Raw genomic sequence first — 26777 nt, 5'->3', positions numbered from 1 at the left:
AGGATTGGGGCATGCAAGCAAAGTGTTATTTGCATAATAACTTCATTTTTTCGAGGCGATAGTTAAAACGTTATAAGCGCCTCTCTTACGTCACAAAATGCGGTGGTTCCCACTGATGAGGGAAGTCTTTTTCACGATATTTATTTTGTAAATAAAAAACGGCTTCTCTTGTTGCACTGCATTTTATTTTATACAAGCTGCGTTTCGTCTTCCTTCACTTTAAAGTATCTTCAGTGGGATCTAGAATGATACAGTTTTGTTTTGATATGTATTATTAGTAAATTAAAAAAGATTTCACGTCCCTTTTTTATGTAAATAAGTGATTACTTACAGTTTTTAGCGTTTTAGTTGACATGTGCGTTTTCTCTCACCTACTCACGTGCTGGAGGTCGTACTATGGCTCTATTTACGAAACATAAGCACGTTTTCATATTCTGAACTTTTCCCTTCCCACTTTTCGTCCTGTTTGCAATTGTTGTTGTGATGCACTATTAGTCTTCTGTCATTAGTTACATATATTTGATCGAAATCTGTGATATCAAGACGTATGTCTTGACACTGTGTGTCAAATCTTGTTTCGTTTGTTTACGCACATGTGGCCACCCAAACGAAGTACATCCTGAAAACTAACGTCTATTCATTTGTGTTACGTTTCTACCCGTGTGTGTGTGGTGGTTGAATGGTAGAAAGTATTGGTGTTGAGCTGGTTTGGGATTCTGTTTAAATGTTTCGTGGAGTGTTTAACGCACAAGTAAGTGGAAAGGGGGTTGGCTGGTACTATTATTATTATTATGGTAATAGTCCTTTTATGTAGTGTTACTCTATTGTTCTATCTATTAGTGTAAACAATGAGTTGTTTGGCATGTGTACTTGATCATTCAACAGGGTTTTCTTTCTACTTTGGTTTTCTATACGTGGCAATTTCCTTACATGGTTAGGAGGTGTCTTTTATTGTTGATTACAATTATTTTCATGTCTTCTCCTCTAGTGGTTAGTTTGTGATTGTGTTCTCTTATGTGTTCTGCAAATGTGGAGTGGTTTGTCCAGTACTTGCAGTCTCACATGTGTCCTCTGTATCTGACATCAAATGTTCTGACTGTCTTATGTATCTGCCATCGCAAGTGTTATCCTATAATTGATATATACCTCCTCTCTGGTATATATCTTTATTTTCCTGTCTTTTTGAGCTGTACTTTTTGATAGAATTATCTGTCGTGTATGATATGTTTATTCCTTTCTTTTGACGGTGAAGGTGATATATGTCCGAGTTTGTGTTTGTATGTCATTGCGAACCCTCTTGTGTTTTCTCTTATATTTTTTCAATTATTGTGTGTAGTTGTTATGGTATTGAATGTTTGTGATCGTGTTTGGCTCTGTTGTGATGTTGTCAATGGTTTTGTGCTTTCTGTTTTTATTTTACTTTTAATTTTGTTGTTTAGCTTTGTGACCATGTTGCTATTGTGCCCATTATTTCGGACTATCTGCGTTATTATGTCCCGTTTTTTTGATAGTTTTTTTGTTGAGTGGAACTGTGTTGTATCTACAGAGCATGTGTCGAAGTGCTGCTTGCTTTGGTGGATGTAGGGGTTCAAGCATTGGGGAATGATAATGTCAGTTGCAGAGGCTTTACAGTAGATTTCAGACATACGCTTACCATTTTGTTTTTTGGACTGTTATATCCAGAAAGTTAATTTGGTTATTCTGTTCTCTTTCCATACTTAATTTTATATTTTTATGAATCTTGTTGATGCCAGTATGTAACTTTTCAGTTTTTGTTTGTGGTTCATCTATTGATGAGAGGATGTCATCCACATACATGAACCAATATATTATGTTGTAGTCTTTTGCTAATATTTTTGTGCAAATTATCTGTTCAGTGTGATTTATAAAAATATTTGCTAACGCTCTTGACCCTGGTGACCCCATTGGTAATACATCTTCTTATAAATAAAATTCATTATTGAATTGGAACTAATTTGGTTCTGTTATGAGTTTTACTAAAGTATTTCATTAATCTGTCCATCAGGGAGCTGACTATGTGTATTCAGGTTTTTATCTATCATTTCTATTGTTTCTGGTACAAATATGTTGGAATACATGCTTTCTATGTCAAATGCGAAGAGTGTTGTTGTGTCTGGAATTTTCACATGTTTTTATTTTTTGTATTAGCTGTGTAGTGTTTTTAATGGTTCTATCTTCTTGTACTTTTTCAGGCAGTAATTTTAGCATGTATCCTGCAAGCTTGTAAGTGGAGGATTTTCTGAAATCCAGTACTGGTCTCACAAGAAGATTTGGTTTGTGGATCTTTGGCTGGCTTCACAGGATAGTTGCAGTGGGATTAATCAGTGACAGCATTCTTGTTTCTGTGTTATCCAGTGTGATGCCTATATTTTTAGACTGTTTTTACTTTTGTCTGAAATTTGTCTGTTTTGTTTGATTTTAATTTTGTAATGTTATTTTGTGAGATGAATTCTTATGTTTTTGTCGCCGTATAGTTCTTTGTCTGTGAGTACTACTATGTTCCCCTTGTCTGATTTTGAAATAATGACATTTTGAAGTTTTTTCCTAAGTTTTTTAAGTGTTACAGATTCTGTGTTTTTGTTGGTTTTGTGTGTTGCTGTATTTTCATATTGTTGATTATATTATGAATTTCTTTTTTCCTAGTTCTCGAGTTAGTCCATTGTTGACACTGCTGATTTCTCTCCTATTCTCCCTTGTCAATACACTTTCTGCTTCTATAATTAGACTTTCTACGTAATCTTCATCTATTTCTGAATTTACATTGTATTTTAACCCTTCCTCCAACAGCTGTCTTTCTTTATTGTTTATCTGTTCGTCTGTGAGGTTCACTAATCTTGAGCAGAATTTGTGCGAGTGATTTTCTAGGTTGTGTATATAGCTATTATGTTGTGATTGGAGTTTTTTGAGCTGACTGATATTTCTTCTATGAACTGTTTCCCTTTTTTGTACGACCTGTAGCATGTTAGCAGGTTAGAGAAAACGCAGATGTCAACTGTTTTTGAATCTACTAATCATACGTATCAAAACAAGATTGTATGATTCTAGATCCCACTGACGACGCCTTAAAGTGAGAGAAGGCGAAACGCTTCTGGGAGAAAGAATGTACAGTGCAGCAAGAGATGCGATTTTCATTTACAAAAGAAATATTTCTGTGCTTGCTGCGGAGGATGGCCACGCAAACAAACTCACTTTTTCACAATTTTTCTTACATGAACTAGATTAGCGCGCCCGCTGCTTCGCTCGTGTGGATTGTGTAGTCTGCACAGATTTTTTTTCTGTGTTTGTTTGTTTTTCTTTAATCAAGTTCTTATGTTGCTCGCAAATTGCAACATCTAAACTTTTCAGACTAGTTAAAGTCATAGAAGCATGGCCTTTTCCGAATGTGCATCTGACCACAGGCGTTTCTGGTAGCTGGAGTAGAGAAGTTTTTGTTAATCGTACATATAGAGTTCTCGTAGTGATTTTTCCAAAGACACTTTCATCCCCTAAAGCACATTCCGTTATATCTAACAGAGAATTCAAATACCAATTTTCATAGATTTATTTCATAATACTTTTCATCCCCTATTTCATTCCTATAGGGAGTTGAATTTCCAAAATCACTGAAAGATGTATTTTTATATTTCTAACTGAGAAGTCAGATACCATTTTCATAGACATAGCTTTAAAATACTTTAGTAGTTCTTTAAAAAGTAGTTATTTTCAAAAAGTCTTTCACCCACTATTTTACCCCCTTACTGCTTGAATTTCCAAATATGCTGATACACGTATATATATTCTCACTGATCTGAGCTGGTCTTCTGCAACGTGTTGTGTGGGTACAGTAAAGCGGCGCTATCTGAGTGCACTAAGTGAACACATTCGTCCAAGGGTAAAAATAACAGTAATATGTGGTATTATAACTGTCGTCTAGTGAGTTGCAGCGTCATGTACAGTACTCACTGTGATGGCATGCGGTGCCGTTGTAGTTGGGGAAGTAACCCGGGCCGCACACGCACTTGTTATCCGTGCAGTTGGCGTACTGTATAGCCGCGCAGTCGCTCGTGGAGCTGCAGTATTCGCGCAGATCTGAAACATAAACAGAGGAAATAACACCGGCTGTCCAGTCACATACAGCCGCATAATTATCAGTAGCTAATACTAAGATGTATATTTTAGCTGTTACTAATGCTGTAAATGTTAAATGTCATAATCTGACAAATGTGTACATTTTCATACAAAATATCTTTACATGTTATTTGGGAGAAATTAAATGAACCCCACTGACGATGTTAAAACTTTGCCCGAACATTTTTGGGTGTTAAATAAGAAGATCCGTATTTCCACAATTATACTGTAAAACTCCACTAGTATCAAGTATGTAAGTGAAGGAAATAAACACTCTGGTGATATACACGCATAAGAGCTATTGTGCTACGTTTCCTTCTATCATTTTACTAAGACATTTGTTGTCTGTGATTAGTAAATAGATGAACATCACTTTCTACTGCACCTTCTGCAATTTAATAAATATTAAAAATTTTATGCCCCTGTCCACAACCGCCAGTAGTGGGATGATTCATAGCTTTCACTCATTATGTAAGCAGCACGTGTAAAATTGTAAGTACAGTTAACGACTGCGAGTCTTCTGAGTCGCTGCTATGTAAGTTAATGAGCTTTCTGTTTGTATGTGGTAGGTTTGTGGTCACGTTCGTCAAATTTTGAAATACTTTCACCTGGATTCTTCTCATTCAGACCTGATGACGGTTGTAAAACAACATGTAACCAGTACTGTTGTCTGTATGATTTTTGATTTGATATTGAAATGTGATTGCAGAGAAAAATGATGAAAGTTAAATGAAGTGACAGAGCGGCGTATGAAACGTTACTTCTAAGGCTATGTTCACATGACGGAAAATGGATACGCGTTTTCGAATTGCGCGTTCAGACATCTACCATTCACCTTACAACCGGTCACATGAGCGCGTGCTGACGCAGCTTTTACGCAAAAAGTCTGTATATCGAGAGAAACGCGCTGTTACAAAGATAGATAGCAGCCGTGTGCGCTGTCTGAGAAAGCTGACCACGTTTCCCGTCGTGACCACACATATTTTCTGTTTGTTTCTGTATTTTACTTTGTTGGACGTTGCGAAAAATGAATGAAACCGAAGGTGAGAATACTGAAATGGGCATATGAGGTGACGAAGTAGGGGAAAAAAAGCATTTTGGAATATTGCATCGGTATCGTATAAAATAGAATTTTGAAACAGCAAGCTTGGAACGACATGGTTTTCATCTTCTGTGAGTTCCCTAAGAAGAAAGGGAAAATATAAATAAGTAAAACTTTATTGGTAACAAGTAGACTTTCCTTCACATCATATAATCTGCATGTTCAAGTATACTTGCTTTAGCGAAATAGTTGGTATACTTAGCCGCTAACAAAGTGGGTCCTCCGACAAAGTGGGTCCTCCGTTTATACCTGTGAAGTATCTTCGCGTTTAAACTCATCTCTCATTAGAACATAGTTATAAATTTCTGTACTCGCTCTTACAATATGCTCCGTACAATCCACAGTGACATCTAATGGGCGATGCAATATTGTTCACTTACTACACGCTACACCAAAAGTACAGCCAGCACGGCTACATGCTAAATTTGGCTGATTGTTAAACATCGTTTTTTCATAAGCAGCTGCTTTCCGCCATAGGGTCTCATTAAATTTTCCGCCATCCCAAATGTTTTATCACATACACTCACGTAAGGATGTGCCACCTGATGGTTTTCTGCTAAAGGTCTTTGTTTCAGTATAGGCCACTGTCTACAGATTTTCCAGTGAGGTTTTCGTATAGAACGAGATCCCTGAAAATTTTGAGTCACAAGCTCTTCTATAAGTGCAGATGTCAACCCAGATAAAGCGATAGTCAGTCACGTAGCACCAACAGCTCCAGAAGAAAGAAATGTCTCTAAGTGAAGCTTAAGGAACTTTAATGCTCAGGATGTAGTATTTCCGTCGAACGCTCCAATGCAGTGAGGAAAAATTGCTTACTGTTCAAGTCCTTGAGATCTTTCAATCCATTATTCATCATCTTGTATTAGCATCACAATGTCTTTTATTTCCATCGAGATAACTTTACATATTTGGCGATTTATTCCAGACATAGTCAACTTTCCAATTTTATATGAACAGAGTAATTCCAGCACTGAACATCCGCATACAAGATATCCAAAACCGAAACAGATTGTGCCAGCAAACTGCAGGGACTAACGCCCTCTACCACTCGTCATCTGAGCCCTTTGGAAATTCGATCGCACGTTAGCGTGCGTCAACTGGCATTACATCTGAACTTAGCCTAAGAGTAGGAGAAGGAAGAAAGAGAATGGAAATGATAAGCATGTGGAAAACATCTTGGCTGAGACACATACTGCGAAGAAATTTCCTGCAGCGAAGTCTTCGAAAAAAAGATTGCAAAGGAATGAAAAAGAGGAAGAAAAAGAGGATTTTCAACACTGTGAAAATAGTCGAAGTTAGCAGCAAACTAAGGAAGAGCCACCGGACAGAGACACTTCCAGCTATTGATTACAGCAATATTATCCTGCAAAGTCTTCCTCAGGGAAGCTCATGGCACTTGTAATTTGCTATGAACACCTGTATTCGACGTATCTGTGACGTTCAACTCTTTGATCATATTTGACAATTATAGGCTCAGTTATCCGTATACATTGTCTCTTATATTGTCTTATCGACGCACACTGTTCCTCATATCTGTCCTCGACCTTGTCCTCATATGAACAGTACGGCAGAAACACTCATACCCATCAGAGCAAAATTATTTCTCTCCCACTTCACTGTCCTCCTTCATTGTATTAGAGAATTGAATAACATCTCCAGTATCAAAATACAGTTGGTGAAATATCTGCTAAATCAATAATGGTGACTGACATTGTCCCTGTGCTCAGTTACTATGCCTTCACATCCTTCTTTCCAATAAGATCTTTCCCATTTCGCAGAGTTCTTAGTTGGTGTAGAAGTACTGGCATCATTAACTTCATTAACTCTTAGTCAGTACTATTTATTCACATTGTCTCTACAAACAGTAAAGTCATTTTATTACTATTTGTCATATTACAATTATTGTTATTTTTTAGCTAACAGAGATGAACAAAAGGCACTGTAGGTACGAAATCCTGGTCCGATGTAAGAGAGAGCCCGAAGGTCCTAATATGTTCAGGTTGAGTAAATAAATACACGACTCGAAAGCGCAAAGTACACAGTAATAGACAAATATACCAATACAGAAAGTAATGAATGTGGAGTGAGTGTGCCTGGCAGCCGCGACGGACGCCATTGCCAGATGGAGTGCTGGTCTACGCTGCGCCGATAGCGTTATCTGCCCTGACACCCGTCTATCACGTTACGCGACAGCCGATGAGTGGCTGCGAGGCGTTAGCTCAGCACCGCACAGTACCTACGTCGCGAGGCAAACACACGTACTCACAAACAAATTGAAGAAAAAATTAGAAAGTACCAGAAGACATCGCTCTAATATCACAGTCTAACATGTACGAAAATTTGTTGCCATTTGGCAGTTGAAACGACTCTAGCGACCTAGTGGTGAGAAAGCCAGCCGTAAGATTAATATTTGTTTTTAATTACTTTCTAGTTATTTAACAAAAAAATTGTTATGGTGCGAGTCGGTAAGCGTTACGTTCTGAGCACCCAAATGTTATTTTCCCCCTGCTAATACACACTACTGGCCATTAAAATTGCTACACCACGGAGATGACGTGCTACAGACGCGAAATTTAACCGATAGGAAGAAGATGCTGTGATATGCAAATGATTAGCTTTTCAGAGCATTCACACAAGGTTGCCGCCGGTGGCGACACCTACAACGTGCTGGCATGAGGAAAGTTTCCAACCGATTTCTCATACACAAACAGCAGTTGACCGGCGTTGCCTGGTGAAACGTTGTTGTGATGCCTCGTGTAAGGAGGAGAAATGTGTACCATCACGTTTCCGACTTTGATAAAGGTCAGATTGTAGCCCATCGCAATTGCGGTTTATAGTATCGCGACATTGCTGGTCGCGTTGGTACAGATCCAATGACTTGGCAGAATATGGAATCGGTGGGTTCAGGAGGGTAATACGGAACGCCGTGCTGGATCCCAACGGCCTCGTATCACTAGCAGTCGAGATGAAAGGCATCTTATCGCTGTGGCTGTAACGGATCATGCAGCCACGTCTCGATCCCTGAGTTAACAGATGGGGACGTTTGCAAGACAACAACCATCTGCACGAATAGTTCGACGACGTTTGCAGCAGCATGGCCTATCAGCTCGGAGACCATGGCTGCGGTTACCTTTGACGCTGCATCACAGACAGGAGCGCCTGCGATGGTGTGTTCAACGACGAACCTGGGTGCACGAATGGCAAAACGTCATTTTTTCGGATGTATCCAGGTTCTGTTTACAGCATCATGATGGTCGCATCCGTGTTTGGCGACATCGCGGTGAACGCACATTGGAGGCATGTATTCGTCATCGCCATACTGGCGTATCACCCGGCGTGATGATATGGGGTGCCATTGGTTACACGTCTCGGTCACCTCTTGTTCGCATTGACGGCACTTTGAACAGTGGACGTTACATTTCAGATGTGTTACTACCCGTGGCTCTACCCTTCAATCCATCCCTGCGAAACCCTACGTTCCAGAAGGATAATGCACGACCGCATGTTGCAGGTCCTGTACCGGCCTTTCTGGGTACATAAAATGTTCGACTGCTGCCCTGGCCAGCACATTCTCCAGATCTCTCACCAATTGAAAACATCTGCTCAATGGTGGCCGAGCAACTGGCTCGTCACAATACGCCAGTCACTACTCTTGATGAACTGTGGTATCGTGTTGAAGCTGCATGGGCAGCTGCACCTGTACACGCCATCCAAGCTCTGACGCAATGCCCAGGTGTATCAAGGCCGTTATTACGGCCAGAGGTGGTTGTTCTGGGTACTGATTTCTCTGGATCTATGGACCCTAATTGCCTGAAAATGTAACCACATGTCAGTTCTAGTATAATATATTTGTCCAATGAATACCCGTTTATCATCTGAATTTCTTCTTGGTGTAGCAATTTTAATGCCCAGTAGTGTAAATGGGTGGGAAGATGGCCAAATGATCTGTCGCCGTAGGAATATGAACAGCTAAGCAAAAGATTGGTTGAGCCAAGTGCGTTTTAAATAAATATAAATTAGTGAGCTGCTGATTGTTTAAACTTGTGACTGAGGCGGATAGCTACTAACAGAGGCCCACATTACTAAATTATCAAGAGATGTGAGTGATCGCAAACAGATGTAAAAACAGCCGAATCTCACTGATTCAGTGACATAAGCTGCAACTTTCGAATATGTGTCTAATAGCAGCTTACTCCGTTTAAAACAACAGAAAATAAACATGCATATATTTCTGTTTGTTCTGATTATAATAGGCACTTTCCTTGACATGTAACTATCTCATATAGAGGCTAATGTTTCGCAAGTTCTTACACGTCACTCGGTATCTAATACAACAATATTTCGAAAGCGAATGTGTTGAAGATTCTTGCTGTTTGTGGCTCAGAGATAGCAACAATTCTGTAATTTGTTTCTGTATGTTGAAAAACTGTTTTATTGCTTTCGACGTTTTATTAACGCGTTTGTGTGGATTTCTCTTCAGATGAAGTTGTGGTGGCTTATTTCGTACACTAAATAAAGTAGATACTGCGTTCCATATAAGTTTCACACGTTTCACATTCACTGATTTAACTGAAGGTGTATTGACGAAAACTTCATCTCACTGAGTAGATAAACGAGGCCTTTCTGCAGAAGGTCATGTCCTGTACGTTTACTAGCTTTTATTATTTTTTTAGAGGAATATGACTTTTTTCAGTAAGTACCTGTAGCTGAGAAGAGAGTCACAAATAAACTGTCCTGTAATTTACCTTACCATACGTGCCAGGGATCTTAGGGAACTAAAGAATGACAAATGTGTCGTTGTTCTTTTAGTTAGCGCTAATTTTTACGGCCTCTACATACGTTCCCTACTGTAAAAACTGTGCTACAAATCAATATAAACGTTACTATTAAACTCATCTCAACTCATCCGATATCGTATGCAGAAGTGTAGCTTTCTATCCGCTTGGAGAGCTGCTCTCGCTGCATATAAGAAAAATGAACGAGAGTGTGGTGACTGTACGTGTTGGACTGTGCGAATAGTGTAACACCACCTGTGTCCTAGATAATCTGTGTACGCCACTGCTCTCACCTTGGAAGACGGAAGTATCCATGGCATCCTCCTCATAAAGATGTACAGTGGCACCAAAAAAAAAAAAAAAAAAGTTGGTGCAGACACCTTGTGCATCTAATACAAAATGTATAAATACTAGGAACATTGTATATATACCACTAACTCTGACTCAGAAAAGAAATAATTTCCACATTAAAGTATTTTTCCAACAAAACAGAATTAAATGAGGTTTGCTCCTGCACAGAAAAAGTACTGGCACACTGTACCACATTTGTTATTGTGCATAACAGACAGCGCTGCGCATACCAGATTTGTGCAATAGCAGTTAACAAACAGTTGAGTCGCTTGCCTGACGGCCGGTGTAAAGTGCATTCACGCGTTACGATGAGTCCGAAGGGGCAGGAGCATTCAGTGTCGTTTTGCAACAAGGTAGTTTTATTGCATTCGCAGTGTAAAAGTTACCGTGAGATTGGTACAGAATTTTTTGTTAGTTATACTACAGTGCAGACTAACATCAAGATATTTCAAGAGACCGGTATAGTAGACAAAGGCAGGTCCGGGCGTCCAAGAGTACTTACAAGAAGGGAGCGTCGAAGGATAGTTCGTCTTGCTCAAAAAGAGCCCTATACAAGTGCAGGGTCGTTTGTATTGGGCATCCAGTCAACGTCCAACAAATGGGTCAGCGGTCAGACTATTAGGAATGTTTTGAACGCAACTGCTGTTCGTGGCAGATCTCCTAGAAAGAAGCCATTTATTTCGGAAGTTAACCGAAAAAAAGCTTGCAGTTCGCCTAGGATTACGTAAATCGATTGAGTTTTGGAATGCTGTGCTATTTTCTGACGAACCCAAGTGTAATTTGTTTGGCCCTGACGGAAAGAGAGAAGTGTGGCGCAAACCAAATACAGAGCTCCGATCACAACATGTCCTAACTACAATTAAACAGGGGGGGGGGGGTTGGAAGCGTAATGGTTTGGGGATGCATGGCACCTTCTGGTGTTGGTGGTCATGGATCATTGTAAATAAGTCGATATTTTGCGAGGTGGTTTACATAGCAGTGTATAGAAACTGAGTCTTGATGGCGTCTTTTACTTTCAACACGCTTACGATCCTAAACATACGGCTCTGAGAACTCGAGTGTAGTTATTACAGAATGTTCCAAGAAGGCTTTTTACTCCACCACAGAGCCCTGATCTCAGCCCGATGGAGCGTCTTTGGACATACTTGGATACAAGAAAACGTCATTGTACAAGGAAGCAGGAGTTTCAGACGGTGTTGTAAGAGGAATGGTCGAAGATATTACTCGCAATTTGATTCACTTCAAGCCAAGACGTCTACAAACTGTCATCAATGTGAACGGTATACACAAAGGCTACTAGAACTGAGTTACGTGAATTATAGAGATTTTAACTTCATTTTTGTGAAGGTATGGCAACATTTTTTTGACGTGTACAGCAACTGTTTTGTTTTCTTTTTGTAAACTAATATTTTTGTTGTGAGGAACCAGTTATACTGGAAGAACCTTACGTTTACTACTGTACATTTAAGTAAATATATCAGTGTCTTGGCATCACCTTTGTTTGTTTGTTATGCATATACATTGGTAGTTGTGCCAGTGCTTTGTCGTGTCACAGGAGTGGCAAACGTGACACTTGCTCACCGAGAATGTTGAAAAAACATCTTGATTCATGTTCGTAGCAAGGTGAATGACTCGGCGCAAGTTATGGTGTGAAAAACACCCCTTATCGCGCCCCGATGAACCCTCTAGATGTGGTCAGATGGGCTCCCGTTTACCCAAGCCAAAGCAGCCCGGCGGACGTGACGTAACCGCGGGTAACTTACCTGTAAGCACAGCCACAGGGTGGCGAGGCCGAGCGACAGAGGGTGCCCAGCTTATCCGGGCAGCGGCCCCTCCCGCCGGAGGTTCAAGTCCTCCTTCGGTCATGGGTGTGTGTACTGTTCTTAGCATAAGTTAGTTTAAGTGGTGTGTAAGTCTAGGGACCGATGACCTAAGCAGTTTGGTCCCTTAGGAATTCACACACACTTGAACATTTAACCGGGCAGGCACTGCGGGTGTTGCGTCATACCTGGACGGATAGGGATTCAGTGGCGGCAGGTTAAACCTAACACTGTCTTATTATTATGTAATGTATTTAAATTACATACAAACCGCAGGTATTGGTATTTCTCATTTATGTATATTACGATATATATATCTCCTGTTTTGCTGTACGCGAGGGAATACTTGGGCTAGTACTACTTGTAATGCAGAGTCGTAGAGCGGCCCTCAGATGTCTATCTGTCATTTGTGACCGATGTTTCGATTTGCAAAGCTGTAAGGCTGAAAAAAGATGTTCACTTAATATTTAGAACCAAAAATACTCCGTGGAAAGTAAGAATAAAACTGAATGGTGTATGACTTTGGTGGTCAGCTCTCAGGTCTGCTTTCATCGAGTGATTGAAGTCCACTAACATAAAAACTGCAAATACACAAATAATTGTCCTTTCTTCTTCTGCAACAGACAAAACTTCATTATCAGTCAACAAATCATGGGTAATGCCCACACTTGTAATCTTACCCTCCCACACATACCTATTAAATTTTTCTTAGTGTCTTCATTAGTTTCAAAGTCTTCGAGAGGCGTAAGATATAGAAAGAAAAACTTTTTACTTATCATCATTTTCTCTTGTTGTTGTTGTTGTTGGCTGCAGTTCTTGTGTCTAGGGGTACATTCTTGTGGCTGGAATTTTGACTTATGTGATTCCAGGTGACTAAATAACTGATGTACTATCTGTTGTCATGATGTTCTTTTATTTTATCCCACTCTTCTATGTCACACTGACTTCTAATCTCCATTTTCATACAACAATCAATTAAAGTGTTTATGACAAAATTAAAAAACATGTGCATTTCCAGCAGAGGCATGCTCACTATTCCCTTACATTCTGCAGTAATAACTATATTCCCAAACAGTTTACAAAGCAAAAGAGTTTACAAATCTTCTTGACAAAAGAAGAATCTTTACTAAGTTATATCATTATTTTATAAATGAATCCAGAAATAAATTTAATAATTAGCATTAGATTGTGCGATTAATAATATGAATTTTAAATAAGTCAGATATTTCATAATTTCAAATATTTTTAAAACAAGAGTAATTGTAACTGCATATACATATTAGTACGTAATGATTGCAACAAATTAATTTCTTTTTTATACATTTCAGCCTGAAATATAGTACACCATATACAAAATCATATGAAGTTCATTTAGTTAAACAGCTGAGAATGTTCACCTATACAAGAATTGATAGTATACATGGTATAGGTAATTTCTATAAAAAATAAATAAATAAAAAATAAAATAAAATAAATTAATAAAAAAGAAAGGTAATGTTAGAGGAGGGTGACCTATTACAATTGGTGATCCTGAATCTGGTGATTGAAGCATCACAATGGATGGGTGTCCTTAATTTTGTGCAATTTTTACATTGTACGGTTGCCTGAGATGTGTGGACGGACACGACAGGTATCAGGTTTACACTCTGATCTTGAATGTACCACACATAATTCCCCAGAGGCATGGGCAGGGTATCAGTTTACATCATGACCTTGAAAGCCCACTGATACACTACTAATAGGGTGGTCCATACTATGACGGCCGACTACCTGTCCCATCCTTTTCAAACTAAAACTGCAAGCACATAAATGCATGATATATCAATTAAACAATGACTTCAGCAGCCAGATACTTGTCATGTGTGTGCGAGTTGTGTTTGCATGAATGTGTGTGTGTATGCTGTCTATTTTCAATGAAGGCCTTGTTGGCCGAAAGCTAATTTTCTGACAGCCTTTTTGTTGTGCCTATCCATGACTCAGCATCTCCGCTGGATGGAGAGTAGTAATGATCCTGTTCATAATATTAGTATACGAATTCATTCGTCATTTTAAACTTCTCCTTAATAATGCGGTCACATTGCAGACCCTTAATTCTAATTGCGCACAGTTCTGTTCTCAATCGCATATGGTGACATGAAAATATTAATTCCAGAGCAAGTGACCTCAGATCTTCGAATATTTTGACGAATGCTGCATCTAAACTATCGAGAGACGGAGATAATTATTAAAAAATGTCGTTGTTAATGTTAGTTGTGAAATTCGTAATATTCGGAAAATACATGAAATTATAGCCCTGGCAGTGGTTCCCCCGTATCTCCAATTTCATTTGCATTGAGAAAATTTTAGAAAACAGAGATACAATTAACTGACCCTTTCCCTGTAAATAATCATTGAGAGTGTTGAAATAACTCATTAATTCAATAACAAATACTAGGCTAATAATCGATTGAGTATCAGAAAGCTCAGGAACAGTTCAAGTAAAAGGAGGAAGAGTTGAATGGTTTCCCCATACTTAGCCATCGTACCGGAGAAATAGCTTCCGCTCAAGCCAGGGATTATATCCAAATTGAACCTATCACTCTACTGCCGAGTGTGCACTGTTTTGAAAAATGCTGACAGATTAAAACTTTAATCTGGACTGGGTCATGAACCCAGACGACCATCTTCATATATGTTTCTAACCTACATTCATTGTGTAACCCTATTAAAGGGTCTCTAAACCCTCTAATTCTGTCCTATTGCGACGTGGAAGTTTAAAATTTGGTTCAAATGTGCCTAGAACGTTACTGTGTAACGGTGCAAAAGCGTGGCGACCTGCGACGTCAGCCTAGGGTTGAGTGAAGCCTCAAACAGCAAAATATAGACATGCGGGGAAAAAAAAATCAAAGCTCAGACGTTCTTGTGAGCTGTTAAGGTGGTTGGCTTAATGATATCACATTGGCACCAAATTTCACCACAGTTCACTGTGGACGTGTCACACAATGGCAGTTTCGCTGATGAATTCTTCTTGGGTTATCAGCCGAGTGGTGGCGTCGTCTTGTCGCTACGTTTCAATGAGTTTCGTACCCATCATCTTCGCCAGAAGATGCTGGGTACGAAACTTATTGAAACGTAGCGATAAGACGACGCCACCACTCGGCTGATAACTCGAGAAGAATTCATCACTGGAATACGCCGAGAAAGATTGCAATCGCATAAATGGCAATGTCCTCACAGCCCCTCTAACCCACATTTTTCAACCCTTCATTTGACGCCTCTGCGATGGAGGTGAGAACCGCGACGCCCAGCCTTGAAATCACGCGGTTTTCTTATGGATGGCCGAGGAAAATATTTCAGACACATCGCCGCTCAGAATCGGCGGCAAAATGGACGTCAGTGTAATCACTTTTCTTGGTGCGTTGAATCCCTCACATTCCGTGGTCGGAAACGACAATTCGCAGTGCGATGAGCAACAGCACGATGTTCTTCACATTCTTTGACACTGCTGAAGCCCCCCCCCCCCCTTCCCGGACGATTCAATCCTTCTCTTAGGACATCACGGCTCAATAATCACACTGAATGTGATGGCAACCCTTTGGGGGGGGGGGGGGGAGGGAGTGTCACCCCAACGTTTGCTATGGTGTACAGGGTGGAACCAATAGGGGCCATTCAAAAAGGGGAGGCAATTAAGGGGTTTCGAAAAAGTGACCCTTTCATTGTGTTGTGCAGTGCAAATATTTATAGTAAGAAAGTCACCATGTGGTGGACGTTGCACAGCGTTCGAGAATAATTCGAATGTTGTTTCTCGAAATCGCTTCAGGCGAACTCAGAGATAATTCCTTAAATAGATTAACTTATTGAATTACCATTCCGTGTATTAATGACTTCGATGTTGAGCCACAACATTCTTTCTTTACACACTGATTTCTTTGTCATTTAACACTGAAGAAGTACACATTAAGGACGATAATACTACAGTTCTTAATGACTAACAACGCAGTCTCAATGCGGCCCTGTTATGAAGATCATGGGAAACAATACCGTCAACACAGTTTATAATGTCAGTTTCACTGTTAAGAAAAGTAAACTGGTGGAAGGGGTCGTCATCTCCAAACGTATACCGAGCGAGGTGGCGCAGTGGTTAGCACACGGGACTCGCATTGGGGAAGACGACGGTTCAAAGCCCTGTTCTGCCATCGTTATTTATGTTTTCCGTGATTCTCCTAAATCGCTTCAGGAAAATTCTGGGTTAATTCCTTTGAAAGTGCACGGCCGAAATCCTTCCCTCATCCGCTGACACCGATGACCTCGCTGTTTGCTCCTCTCCCCCAAATCAACCATACAATCAGTCCAAATGTTTGAAATTCGGTCTGCGTCTCAATGGTCGAAGAGAGCGGAAAAAAACGAGGTTTGTTGGAACGAATGGGCCTTATCAGGATGTAAGATAAGAGCGATTTCGAGCGCTGCTAGTCCAGCCTTGGCCACGTAGGCAGACTTTGGCAACAAACTGTCGGAGCATGGGTGCGGCCTTATCGGAGGCGTAACTGCTGGCAACACTGTCGCAACAGTGTCCACGGGAGGCATTTTCCCGCTCATTGCAAATACTTATAGCAAAGACTTGCTTTACCCTCCATTATTCTACAAAGAGAATGTAAGAGGCGGGAACTTCATTCTGCAGCAGATGAAGACAGCCAGATGCAGATATGCGTGGGAGAACAGACCATATTATTGCTGAAACACGCATAGAGGATTGGATATTCGAAGCATGCAGTCGCAGCTCTGGACATATATCTGGGAACTATTGTAATTTAACCTAGAGATCTATAGAAGTTTTGGGTTCCCAGTGTAGGCACTAAGCTGTTTTTCATCATGTCGTGTTGCTTCTATAACACACGTCCACGTGGGTAAGCTGACGGGTTACTAAACACTATGGTAAAAAGCGGAGTAAAAAATATGAATATCAGAACTTCCGATGTCTCCGACTTCCTTATTAGTAAACAAGGACCATTGCTTCAGTTGGAACAGATGTGACAGAGAATAACGGGTGGGAGTATTTATTACCTGAAGACAGAGAATCCAAATATGGATGACTGCACAAACGTTTTCGTTTTGCTGTTCCCGAATACTTCGTCCTTTCACTCGTAATCGTTACTATGAAAAGGCAATGACAAAACCTACCGCCCATCTTCTCAGACTGTATTTTTATCCTATTCACTGTAATCAAAACTCGAAGCATCGCTACGGTATATCTCAGCCGCATAAGTTTCCTATTGACCGCTCGTACCAAGAATCATAGTCGACACCCTTTTTCATAGCCGTCGATCTCAAAAAAGATGTTTTGATGCTAATAGAGAGAAAGGTCGAAAATAATAATGAGAGCGGGTAGGAAAAGCTAACAGAATATTTCATGTTTGCATAACGCAAGGTAATATGAGTAAGCTATCAATAGTGGAGACACAATTTTAGTGACCTTCACCTATCTGTCCATCACTAAAAGTCACATTTGGGAGTATAAAAACGATATGAAAATTCAAGTACTTTCAAACACTAGACCTCATTTGGTGAAACACAACCACCCCTAAACGGCACGACCGGGTGTTTTGAAGTGGTCACGAATCCAAATGATCTTGCACTATTCAGACAGAAGGCCGTTATAACAGTTATTTGGGAAGTTAGCTTGGGAACGTAACTGATAATGTAGCACACAGTTCAGATTTTGGAAGTTTCAGAATAGACAACAGTAAATCTAACACTTCATATTTTTTTGTGGGATTATTTCTGTAGATATCGAACAATGAATTATATTAAATCAGTAGATATACGGATAGTTTTTACTATGTTTTGAGATCAGTCGGCATACAAAAACCATAATTTTTCACTGGCTACATCGACTACTTATTAGTGATGAATCAATAAAGACACACGGGTTTGAGTTTTCTCACAAGCAGATAAAGAAAAGGCAGATGTGTTTCAGACCTGCGTGACTAGAGGCAGAAACTATGAAAATCACTTTGAGCGTTACAGACATAGTACTGTAATTAACAAAATCATTTTCAAGTTTTCCCGCATCCCATGAAGTGGACAGATTTACACGCCGAGGTAATAACCTCAATAACTGGTAATATATATTGCAGAATCTCTAACAAGATCAACTGGGAAAAATTCTTGAGTAATGTGGAAGACGATGTATACTAAATACAAAACTTCCTATAAATTATTAAAGCATTTAAATAAACCAGAAGGAGACAACAGACGTGATAACACATGAAGAATGAATTGAACACTATAAAAGTATTTCGTTTAACCCTAAGGCAGATCTTTCTACTAATCCTGAAGAACGAAGCATTAGTAAAAAGCATTGACTTGCAGTTTTTGAAATTTTCCAGGCGTAAAGAGTATTCCATGGAGTTTCGGGATTGTAGTTGGATTACATCGACTTCTTCCCATGATATTTCGGCTGACAACCATTCAGGTGAGTGTTTTGGCAAAATACTCATCTGACGATGGGTGAATGTCTGTCAGCCGAAATATCGTGGCAAGAAGTCGACGTAATCTGACGTAAATCCTGACCTTCAGTCTTCAACAGTTTAATTATTTAGGCTGTGATATCTCCTATAATTACAACAGAGATACAAATAATAAATTAGGAAGGTACCACGCAATCCGTAAAAGCATTAGAAAAAAAAATTGACAACGCCGAAACCGAAGTAAAGCTGAAGGATATGGCAGTGCCGGTTACTCTATATGGAATTGAAACGTGGGCATTAAGACAGAGCGGCCTCAGCCATATACGAGCTACAGAAACCGAATTCCTTGGAACGCTCCTGGGATACACACGTTAATAAGTGAAGAAAATGGGATAATGGGATGAAGTACAAATATCTGCAGAACGGGAAAAAGTGGAGGAATACAGAAGCAATTGGAAGAGAGTGGGCAATACAAGGTCCCAAAAATGGCACTGTCATAGACGTTTTCGCCGGAGAGACTCAGGAAGAAGAAGGCTAAGATGGACTGAGGCTGAAAGGATGATGATGACTGATAGTGAATAGTCCAGAAATTTATTTATTTCTTCGAGGATAAAACTGATAGTGCTACGGAATGACGTAGGAACTGACAAGATGTATTACATTAAATAGATCTGATGATGGGGTTTTCCCGAAATGCGTCGTGGTATGAAAAATAAAATTATTTTCGTGATCGATACAAGACTTCCTAAGATGCTTTTGTCTAAAGCAATTATAAGTTCAGACCGGTTTTTAAGGGAAGCTACAATTTTTGTAATGTATCGGCAGCAAATATCAACTACATATGTGATGCGTTTCGGAAAGACTGAATCATACTATGGCCCTCCTATACACATCAACTCATCTGGTGTTGAATTATGGCTACACGAGGAAACAGTTAAGTTGTCGTCCCCGCTTTGATACCCAGTCCCACCAGAAAGACAGGCCATGGCGCGTACGTCACAGCACGTGACACCGCAGGTTTTACGAGTACCAGCAGCCGTCTCCGGCAGGGAGCGTGTAACTATTTCAGACGAGTTTAATAATCCTTGACAGCGTGTTTAAATGCATGCAAGCTTTTGATAGAACACGACAAAATTAAGACCTTTAGTGGGTGCCTTTTCAATTACATATTGATTTCCCGTGGGTCCTGCACGGAGCCGAGCGTTCGCGGAGTGTGACGGACAAGCGGACTAGTGTGACGTCACAAGTTCTTTGCATGCCCGTGCATGTCGTTGACCCCGTTTGATAACTCTGTAATATGAATCACACGTTTCCGGAAAGGAAAAAAAAGCAGATTACGTCAGTTTCAGGCGATTGGTATTATTGGACACAAATCAGAACTGCTTAACTACAGCGATCTCCATTCCGAAGATGTACACATTTTTTGACTGGATATCTGTCATCAAGCGCTATTGGAAGTATTCTAAAATGTTCTTTTTATGGGTCCTTAGGCTCTAATGTTCTAAGAACGATGCCTTCAACGATGCTCTCAACGTTCGTGACTTCAAAGCAATGTTAAACGTTAACTTTCGAAAAATTAGGCTTGACGTTAACCGTTGTGAATACCAACTGAAACAACAAATTTCTGAAGCTAGTCACATTTAACTTATTCCACCGCTGACAACCTGTGTCAAAGGTTTTTGTTTGTGTCATCACATAGATTTATGAGAATAAAACGTGGATGTATTTACGTAACCTATAACATTGTCTGGCGGCAGAAACCGGAAAAGGTATTTCTTTAGAAAGCTCTTTGTTTTGATCACATAACGCTGCCAACAATGACATATTTCATATACAACTGTTTTAATTTACTCGTATCTGTTCTTCTGTCCGCACCTCGAGGTCTCGCGGTAGCGTTCTCGCTTTCTGAGCCCGGGGACCCAGGTTCGATTCCCGCTGGGGTTAGGGACTTTCACCTTCCTCGAGATGACTGGGTGTTGTTACGTCGTCTTCATCATCATCATTCATCCCCATTACGACCGGAGGAAGACAATGGCAAACTACTGTCAAGCAGTATGGTACTTCATAATCGTTATTATATGTTCTTCGCACCTGTTCGTTTTTAATACGCCATATTTGCTTATTTCAGTCTTGTAGAAAGTGCGTATGATGCAAATCCGACTGGAAAATCAGCCTGTGGCCAGTGATGGATCTACATTTACATTAGTGTTCACCTCTGCGATCAAAAAGCTAGACAGTTTCATATGTTACCCAAAATCTTGCATCAATGCGTACTTGCCTTATTGGCATAAATTGACGTCATGATGGAGGTATAATTCACCGAAATGCATCTTGGAAAACAGGATAAATGCGACTGCTAATGTAACGCGTAATTTCTGTCAACAGGAAGCGGTTGCTGGCTTCTGGGAGACGCCAGGGGGTAGGGGGAGGAAATGCACCTCAGAACACGATGTTGCAGTTGCTGGAGCATTGTACTCACAAAAGGGATCACCAGTGGCCTAATCACCATCCAGCTGATTTGCGCTTCGGATGTTTCCCTGTTGCGTATTCTGAGATGATTACTTAACGGAGGCTAGGTGCGGGTGGATCTAATGGCGAGAGGGGGAGGGAAGGGGGAGGGAAAAGAGGGGGAGAAGGGGCATGGAGCTCCGTAAAATATATTGCTAAAAATATTTGTATTTAACGCACATTAGTTTCCAAATTTCACAGTCATCGGAGAGTAAAGAAGCATGATTACTAAGAGCAATGGCGAGTAATTCTAGAATTAGGCGGATACGTGTAACACACGACATTTTTCTGTTGCTTGAATGTGCTGTTAAGAATGCCGCCAGGTAAAGGCATCCTTCCACAGGCTGACTGTAGCTATGATCCGACCCGGTTAATGAGTGAACCAGTATGTGTGACGATGCTGGTGCTGATTTTGTGTTTATCATTTGACAATGCCACTATGGCTCCATTACATTAGGACATGTTTTTAAAACTGGTATGTCTCGTCATAATTAAAGGGCGTAATTTTCACAAATATGTCAATAACGCTTTTCATCATGACCTATTTTACTGTTTTAAGCTGTAGGACGTACAAGTCTGTGATCATGTGAAATGAAGAAATTTATTCCATTCCTTTTGAATCACTGTTCCATTCGCGACCATCTGGCAGCTTATTGAATATGTTTCATGATGAAACGAAAAAGGTACAACTTTAACATTGAATGCAGACTAGATTAACAGTAAAATCTTTTGTAATACATGTACTCCTTACATTTTAGAGATCATGATTTTTAGTGCTGTATTTCTATAAGTTGCAATTTCTTACAGGTGCTTGTAAAATCAATCTTTCAAATTCTCAAGGTGCCAGCGATAAAATGGATGGATCGAAAGGTTGACATCTTGGACGGATTCTGGACGGCGTTTACTAGAGGCATGTAATATGAGAGGGCTGCAGTTGAGAAAGAAGTGAACACGGCTGTGCCCTATACCCCATGTTATTCGATAGTACATTGAGCAAACTGCAATGGAAATCAAAGAGAAACGTAGAAAGGGAATTGAAGGGGAAAGCAATGGAAAGTTTGCCGTTTGCCGATGACACTGAAATTCTGTCAGACACGGCAAAAGGCTTTAAGATGAGGTGAACGAAATGTATAGTGTCTCTAAATGAGATCGTAGGAAAAATACTGACAAAAAGAAAACGAGGAAATGGTATGGGTTGATAGCTATGGAACAGAGGATATAAAATGCAGACATAATAACAATAAAATAATTCCAGAAAAAAAGAGGCAGTTTTTGACATTTAACATCAATTTAAACGCTAGTAAGTCTAATTTGGAGGTATTTGTCTGGAGAAAGTGATAAGCAGTCCAGACAGGAACAGAATTGAATCTCCTGGAACGTGCTGTTGTGAAAAAAAATGACGAAGATTGTGTGGATAGAATTAATAAAATATGAGGATTTATTAACTTGAATTGGGTGCGAAAGAAATTTATAGAATGACTTTACTAAAAGAAAGCCTCGATTGGTATGACACATCCTGAAACATCAAGGAATTTTGAATTTGGTAAAGGAAGAAAATGCGGGGAGATAAAAATTGGAGGAGACGAAGGTTTCAGCATGGTAACCAGTCTCAAATGAGTGTATGCAGTGATGAAGAGATGAAGAGGAACAGTTTTATAGTATCATATTAAAACATTTTATGTCTTTTATTCTGATTATTATTAATATGGCAGGCATCTGTCACGCGATAGAAATGGAGATGACGGCAACTTATATTTACGTTGGAGTGGGATCGTAGAGAGACAGTAACAAAATAAACTAACCACTGCCCCCCCACCTCCCGTTGACCCCTCCCCAGATACGAACCCTGGACTCGCACCTGACAAAGCCATTGCCAATATCTTCCCGCATTACTGAGCGGAACGGTGCGGTGTTAGCACATTGAACTCGTATTCGGGAGGACGACGATTCAAATAGGCGTCCGACCATTCTTATTTCTCTAAATCGCTGCAGACAAATCTCGGGATGCTCTCAATAGCTGCAGGCAAATCTCGGGATGATTGCTTTGAAGGGGCACAGCACATATTCTTCCCCACGCTTGAAACATTCCGAGTTATGCTCTGTCTGTATCGATCTCCAGGTCAAGGGACGTTACAACCTAATCGGTACGCAAGCGACAGCATGAGCTACCAATAAGTTCGAAGACGGCACGCATAAAAACAGAATTTTTCCGGTCTTCATACCTCACTCCTGTTGGTGATAGAAAGGCAGGCCCAAGTGTTTTGGATAGCCCTGGGACTAGTATCTGTTTATATTCCCGTCATACTGAAACTATCCAACAGCACATTGTCAACGTTTGAGTTTAGCACACTTCCTCCAGCTTAGGCAAATGAAGCAAATCGCTTGGTTCTTTTTGCATTAGATGTTGTCTGGGTGTGCCGTAAGTGGATTATAGAAGCACCGTTCAGTTCATGGGCGGTTACTGAGAAAACCTAAAAACAAAGTTTTACACCAATTTCTCGCCCTCAGCAGCGGGTCTTTTGACCATTTATTCACCATCAGCAGCGAATATCTAACACAAATTGCTCAAATTTTGATTGTATGTTTCCTGGGGCATTTAACTATTAGTGCCATCTTCTTGTTTCCAAAAATCTTTATCCAATATCGAGAAATACCGCAAACACATGGCTTTTGGGTACCAATACCGTGCCGCGGATTGCAAAACGGAAATGTACAGTAAATGGCTGAAATTTTTGAGATATATTCCTAATATCTCTATATCGAATGAACTTGAAAATATTCTTGGTATCTTTATCCGTTTCCGAGATACAGAGGTTCAAAGTTACCCTGCTTTTACACATAAAACATACATATAAAATCCGGCGTGAGACGAAATCTAAATAATAAATAAACTCAGAAAGTTGCTCAAATTTTATCGGCATATCCTCTGGACATTTATCTAAAAGTGTCATAACCCTTCTTTCAAAAATCTTTGTCTGTTGTCGAGAAACGTTCCAAAAAACATGGATTCTGGTTACCAAAACCGAGCCCCAGATTCCAAAACGCCTACACACAAGAAGGCTGTAGTTTTACAATGTATTACTAAGATCCCTTTCTCGATCAACCTTGAACGTTTTCTTGATATCTTTACCGTTTCAGAGATTCAGAGGCTCGAAGTTATCCTATTTGTACGCATAGGATACTCACGTAAAATCCGATGTGGCGCTAAAACGTATTTTATAAAGTGACGTAGCACTGACAAATATTCTGTAAACGTCTACGTTATCATCAAAAGGTTTCTGGGAACCACAAGTTGTAGTACAAAAGCACATCCAAAACTTTTTTGCACGTACAATTGGTTCAGAGGTGTGAAATTAGTTTTGCATTATTTGAGTTTCACGTGAGTAAACTATCAAAATTTTACTGACCCATAAAGCTCTTTTCATCTGAGTGATATGCGCTACTGAGGCAGGGAAAATACCTGAAGCAGTGGAAAAAAGATTCTATCAGAGAACAAAAACGGCGAATATGCTGGTGAATTTTATCCATAATGGATGCTGTCGAACTCCGTGACTGTTCCTTTATAGAGTGTAGAAAAATATCCGCTACCAGTCACAATAAAAGGTAAAATGCTTGTTTATACCAGTCTCTGATCACAAATGAATGATTCATTTGCGATCAGAGACTGGAATTAATAAGCATTTTACAGTATTGGATCACTGTTTGTACACGCGATTATGTCGCAGTTGGTGAAACAATAAAAGGTTATTTATTTGTTACACGACCGATTTCGGGCTTGCGCCCATCCTCAGGTGTTTATACATTCATGTTCATGTTTATACTGCTGGAGATCACTGTATAAACACCTGTGGATGGGCGCAAGCCCGAATCCGGTCGTGTGACAAATAAATAACCTTTTATTGTGACTGGTAGCGAATATGCTGGTGTTTTAAGGAGTGGCTCAATGGTTGGATGCCGGCTACCTCATGCTACCTTCCTCAGCTTCTTTAAGAGTTTTCCAAAAATTTTGGCATGCAAATATATTCGCGCTTTGTTATGCTGAGAGAGGAGAGAGTGGCAATGAGAATGAAACGAAAGGCAGCAGCCAGTTGTTGCAGTACAGAAAGAGTGAAGGAGACAATGGCAGAGTGAGAGAAAGAGAGGGACACAGTGGCAATGGAACATACTTGACAATGAGATGACAATGCTTCGTAAAGCGTGAAGGAGACAATGCCAGTGAGCGACGAACAAAGAGAAAGAGGAAGTGGAAGTGGGCGAGAGTCACCCATAATGAGAGAAGGAGTGTATTACAATGACAGTGAGGAAGAGAGAAATAGTGACAGTGAGAAGAGACAGCAGCAGTAGGAAGGGATGAATAAAGTAGTAACAGTAAGTGAGACCAAGAAGGAGATAGTGACATTGAGAGGAGACAGTAGTAGTAAGACAGGAGATGGTGACAGAGAAAGAGAAAGAGACAATGACATTGTGTTGGGCTGTGAGAATGGGCAAGTGGGGGAGAATGGGTATGAGCGACTTACAACGGTGGGCTATTAGGTGTGAGCGAATTAAAGGCCGTGGAATTTATGGGAGTGAGTTCCTGTTAAAAAGAGGGCGAATACGTTCGCATGCCATAATTTTTGTGCCGGCCGTTGTGGCCGAGCAGTTCTAGGCACTTCAGTCTGGAACCGCGCAACCGCTACGGTCGCAGGTTCGGATCCTGCCTCGAGCATGGATGTGCGTGATGTCCTTAGGTTAGTTAGGCTTAAGTAGTTCTAAGTTCTAGGGGACTGATGGCCTCAGATGTTAAGTCCCATAGAGCTCAGAGCCATTTGAACCACAATTTTTGTGAATATTTTTAAAGACGCTGAGTAAGGTAGTATCGGCAAATAATACCCTACCTTTTAAGCAGAAGAAACAGGAGGATATTCACCTTTTTGTGTTCTGATAGGTATTCCTTCACTCTCCCTTCCTTTCTGCCTTCTTCCAGAGCTGTACGAAAGCTCCGTCTGTTACAACCTGGACCGGGAGAGAGGGGTTAAAACCCTTCGCTTCCCCGTTTCTTCGCTCAGCAGGAAACACCACCTACTTGGGCTTTCACAGGTACTTACTGGCGGCAGACGCGTGGGTGCAGACAGCAGCGATGACGGCGAAGGCAGCGGCGAGAACAAGGGGCGTGTGTGCGCGCATCGTGCTGGTTGCTGGGCGTACGGCGGGCAAACACGGACTGCGGCAGACGCGCCCGTGGGCAGGTGTGGTCCCACCTTATCAGTGATCCACCGCCTATCACCTAACTGGCCAATTCCAGACAATATCTGACAACGCATCACCTTCCAAGAACACGGCTAAGCAGGCTGACAAATGCTCCGAGCGCGCCGTGTGACACCGTTATCGAGGTTCTCTCAGGCGATGTCGCCATTACAGTTCATCTCGGAAAGATAACGGAAATAACAAGCAAATAAAATAACACTGATGGAGCGACGTTGTTTAAGACACCAACATTGTTTTAATGGAACACACACAGCCACGGAACGTGTTTTAAAACTTCACGACAGTTGTGATTTTCCTAACGTGATTGTGAAACCCCAGTAACCTGCATCGCCATGTTTCGTGAGTCACGTGCTGCTCCTTTTTCTGTCATGAGATGCGTCAGTACACTGTTGCACAACGC

The 26777-nt window shown here is 40.5% G+C and overlaps 1 protein-coding gene across 1 annotated transcript in view; it reads right to left on the bottom strand.

The window, feature by feature from the left end:
• Positions 1 to 26352, bottom strand: part of LOC124545556 — a 47735-nt gene extending 21383 nt beyond the window's left edge. Inside the window, exons 1-2 of the mRNA XM_047124506.1 lie at positions 26218 to 26352; positions 3964 to 4089 (exon numbers count right to left, since the gene is read on the bottom strand). Coding sequence (XP_046980462.1) covers positions 3964 to 4089; positions 26218 to 26296 — 205 coding nt within the window. The 5' untranslated portion in view covers positions 26297 to 26352. The remainder of the gene's footprint in view (positions 1 to 3963; positions 4090 to 26217) is intronic.
• Positions 26353 to 26777: the final 425 nt, after the last annotated feature.

Source organism: Schistocerca americana, chromosome 1 (assembly GCF_021461395.2).
Source record: "Schistocerca americana isolate TAMUIC-IGC-003095 chromosome 1, iqSchAmer2.1, whole genome shotgun sequence".
NCBI classification, from domain to species: Eukaryota; Metazoa; Arthropoda; class Insecta; order Orthoptera; family Acrididae; genus Schistocerca; species Schistocerca americana.
Note: the sequence above shows the minus strand (reverse complement) of the source record. Positions and strands in the feature narration are given on the sequence as shown.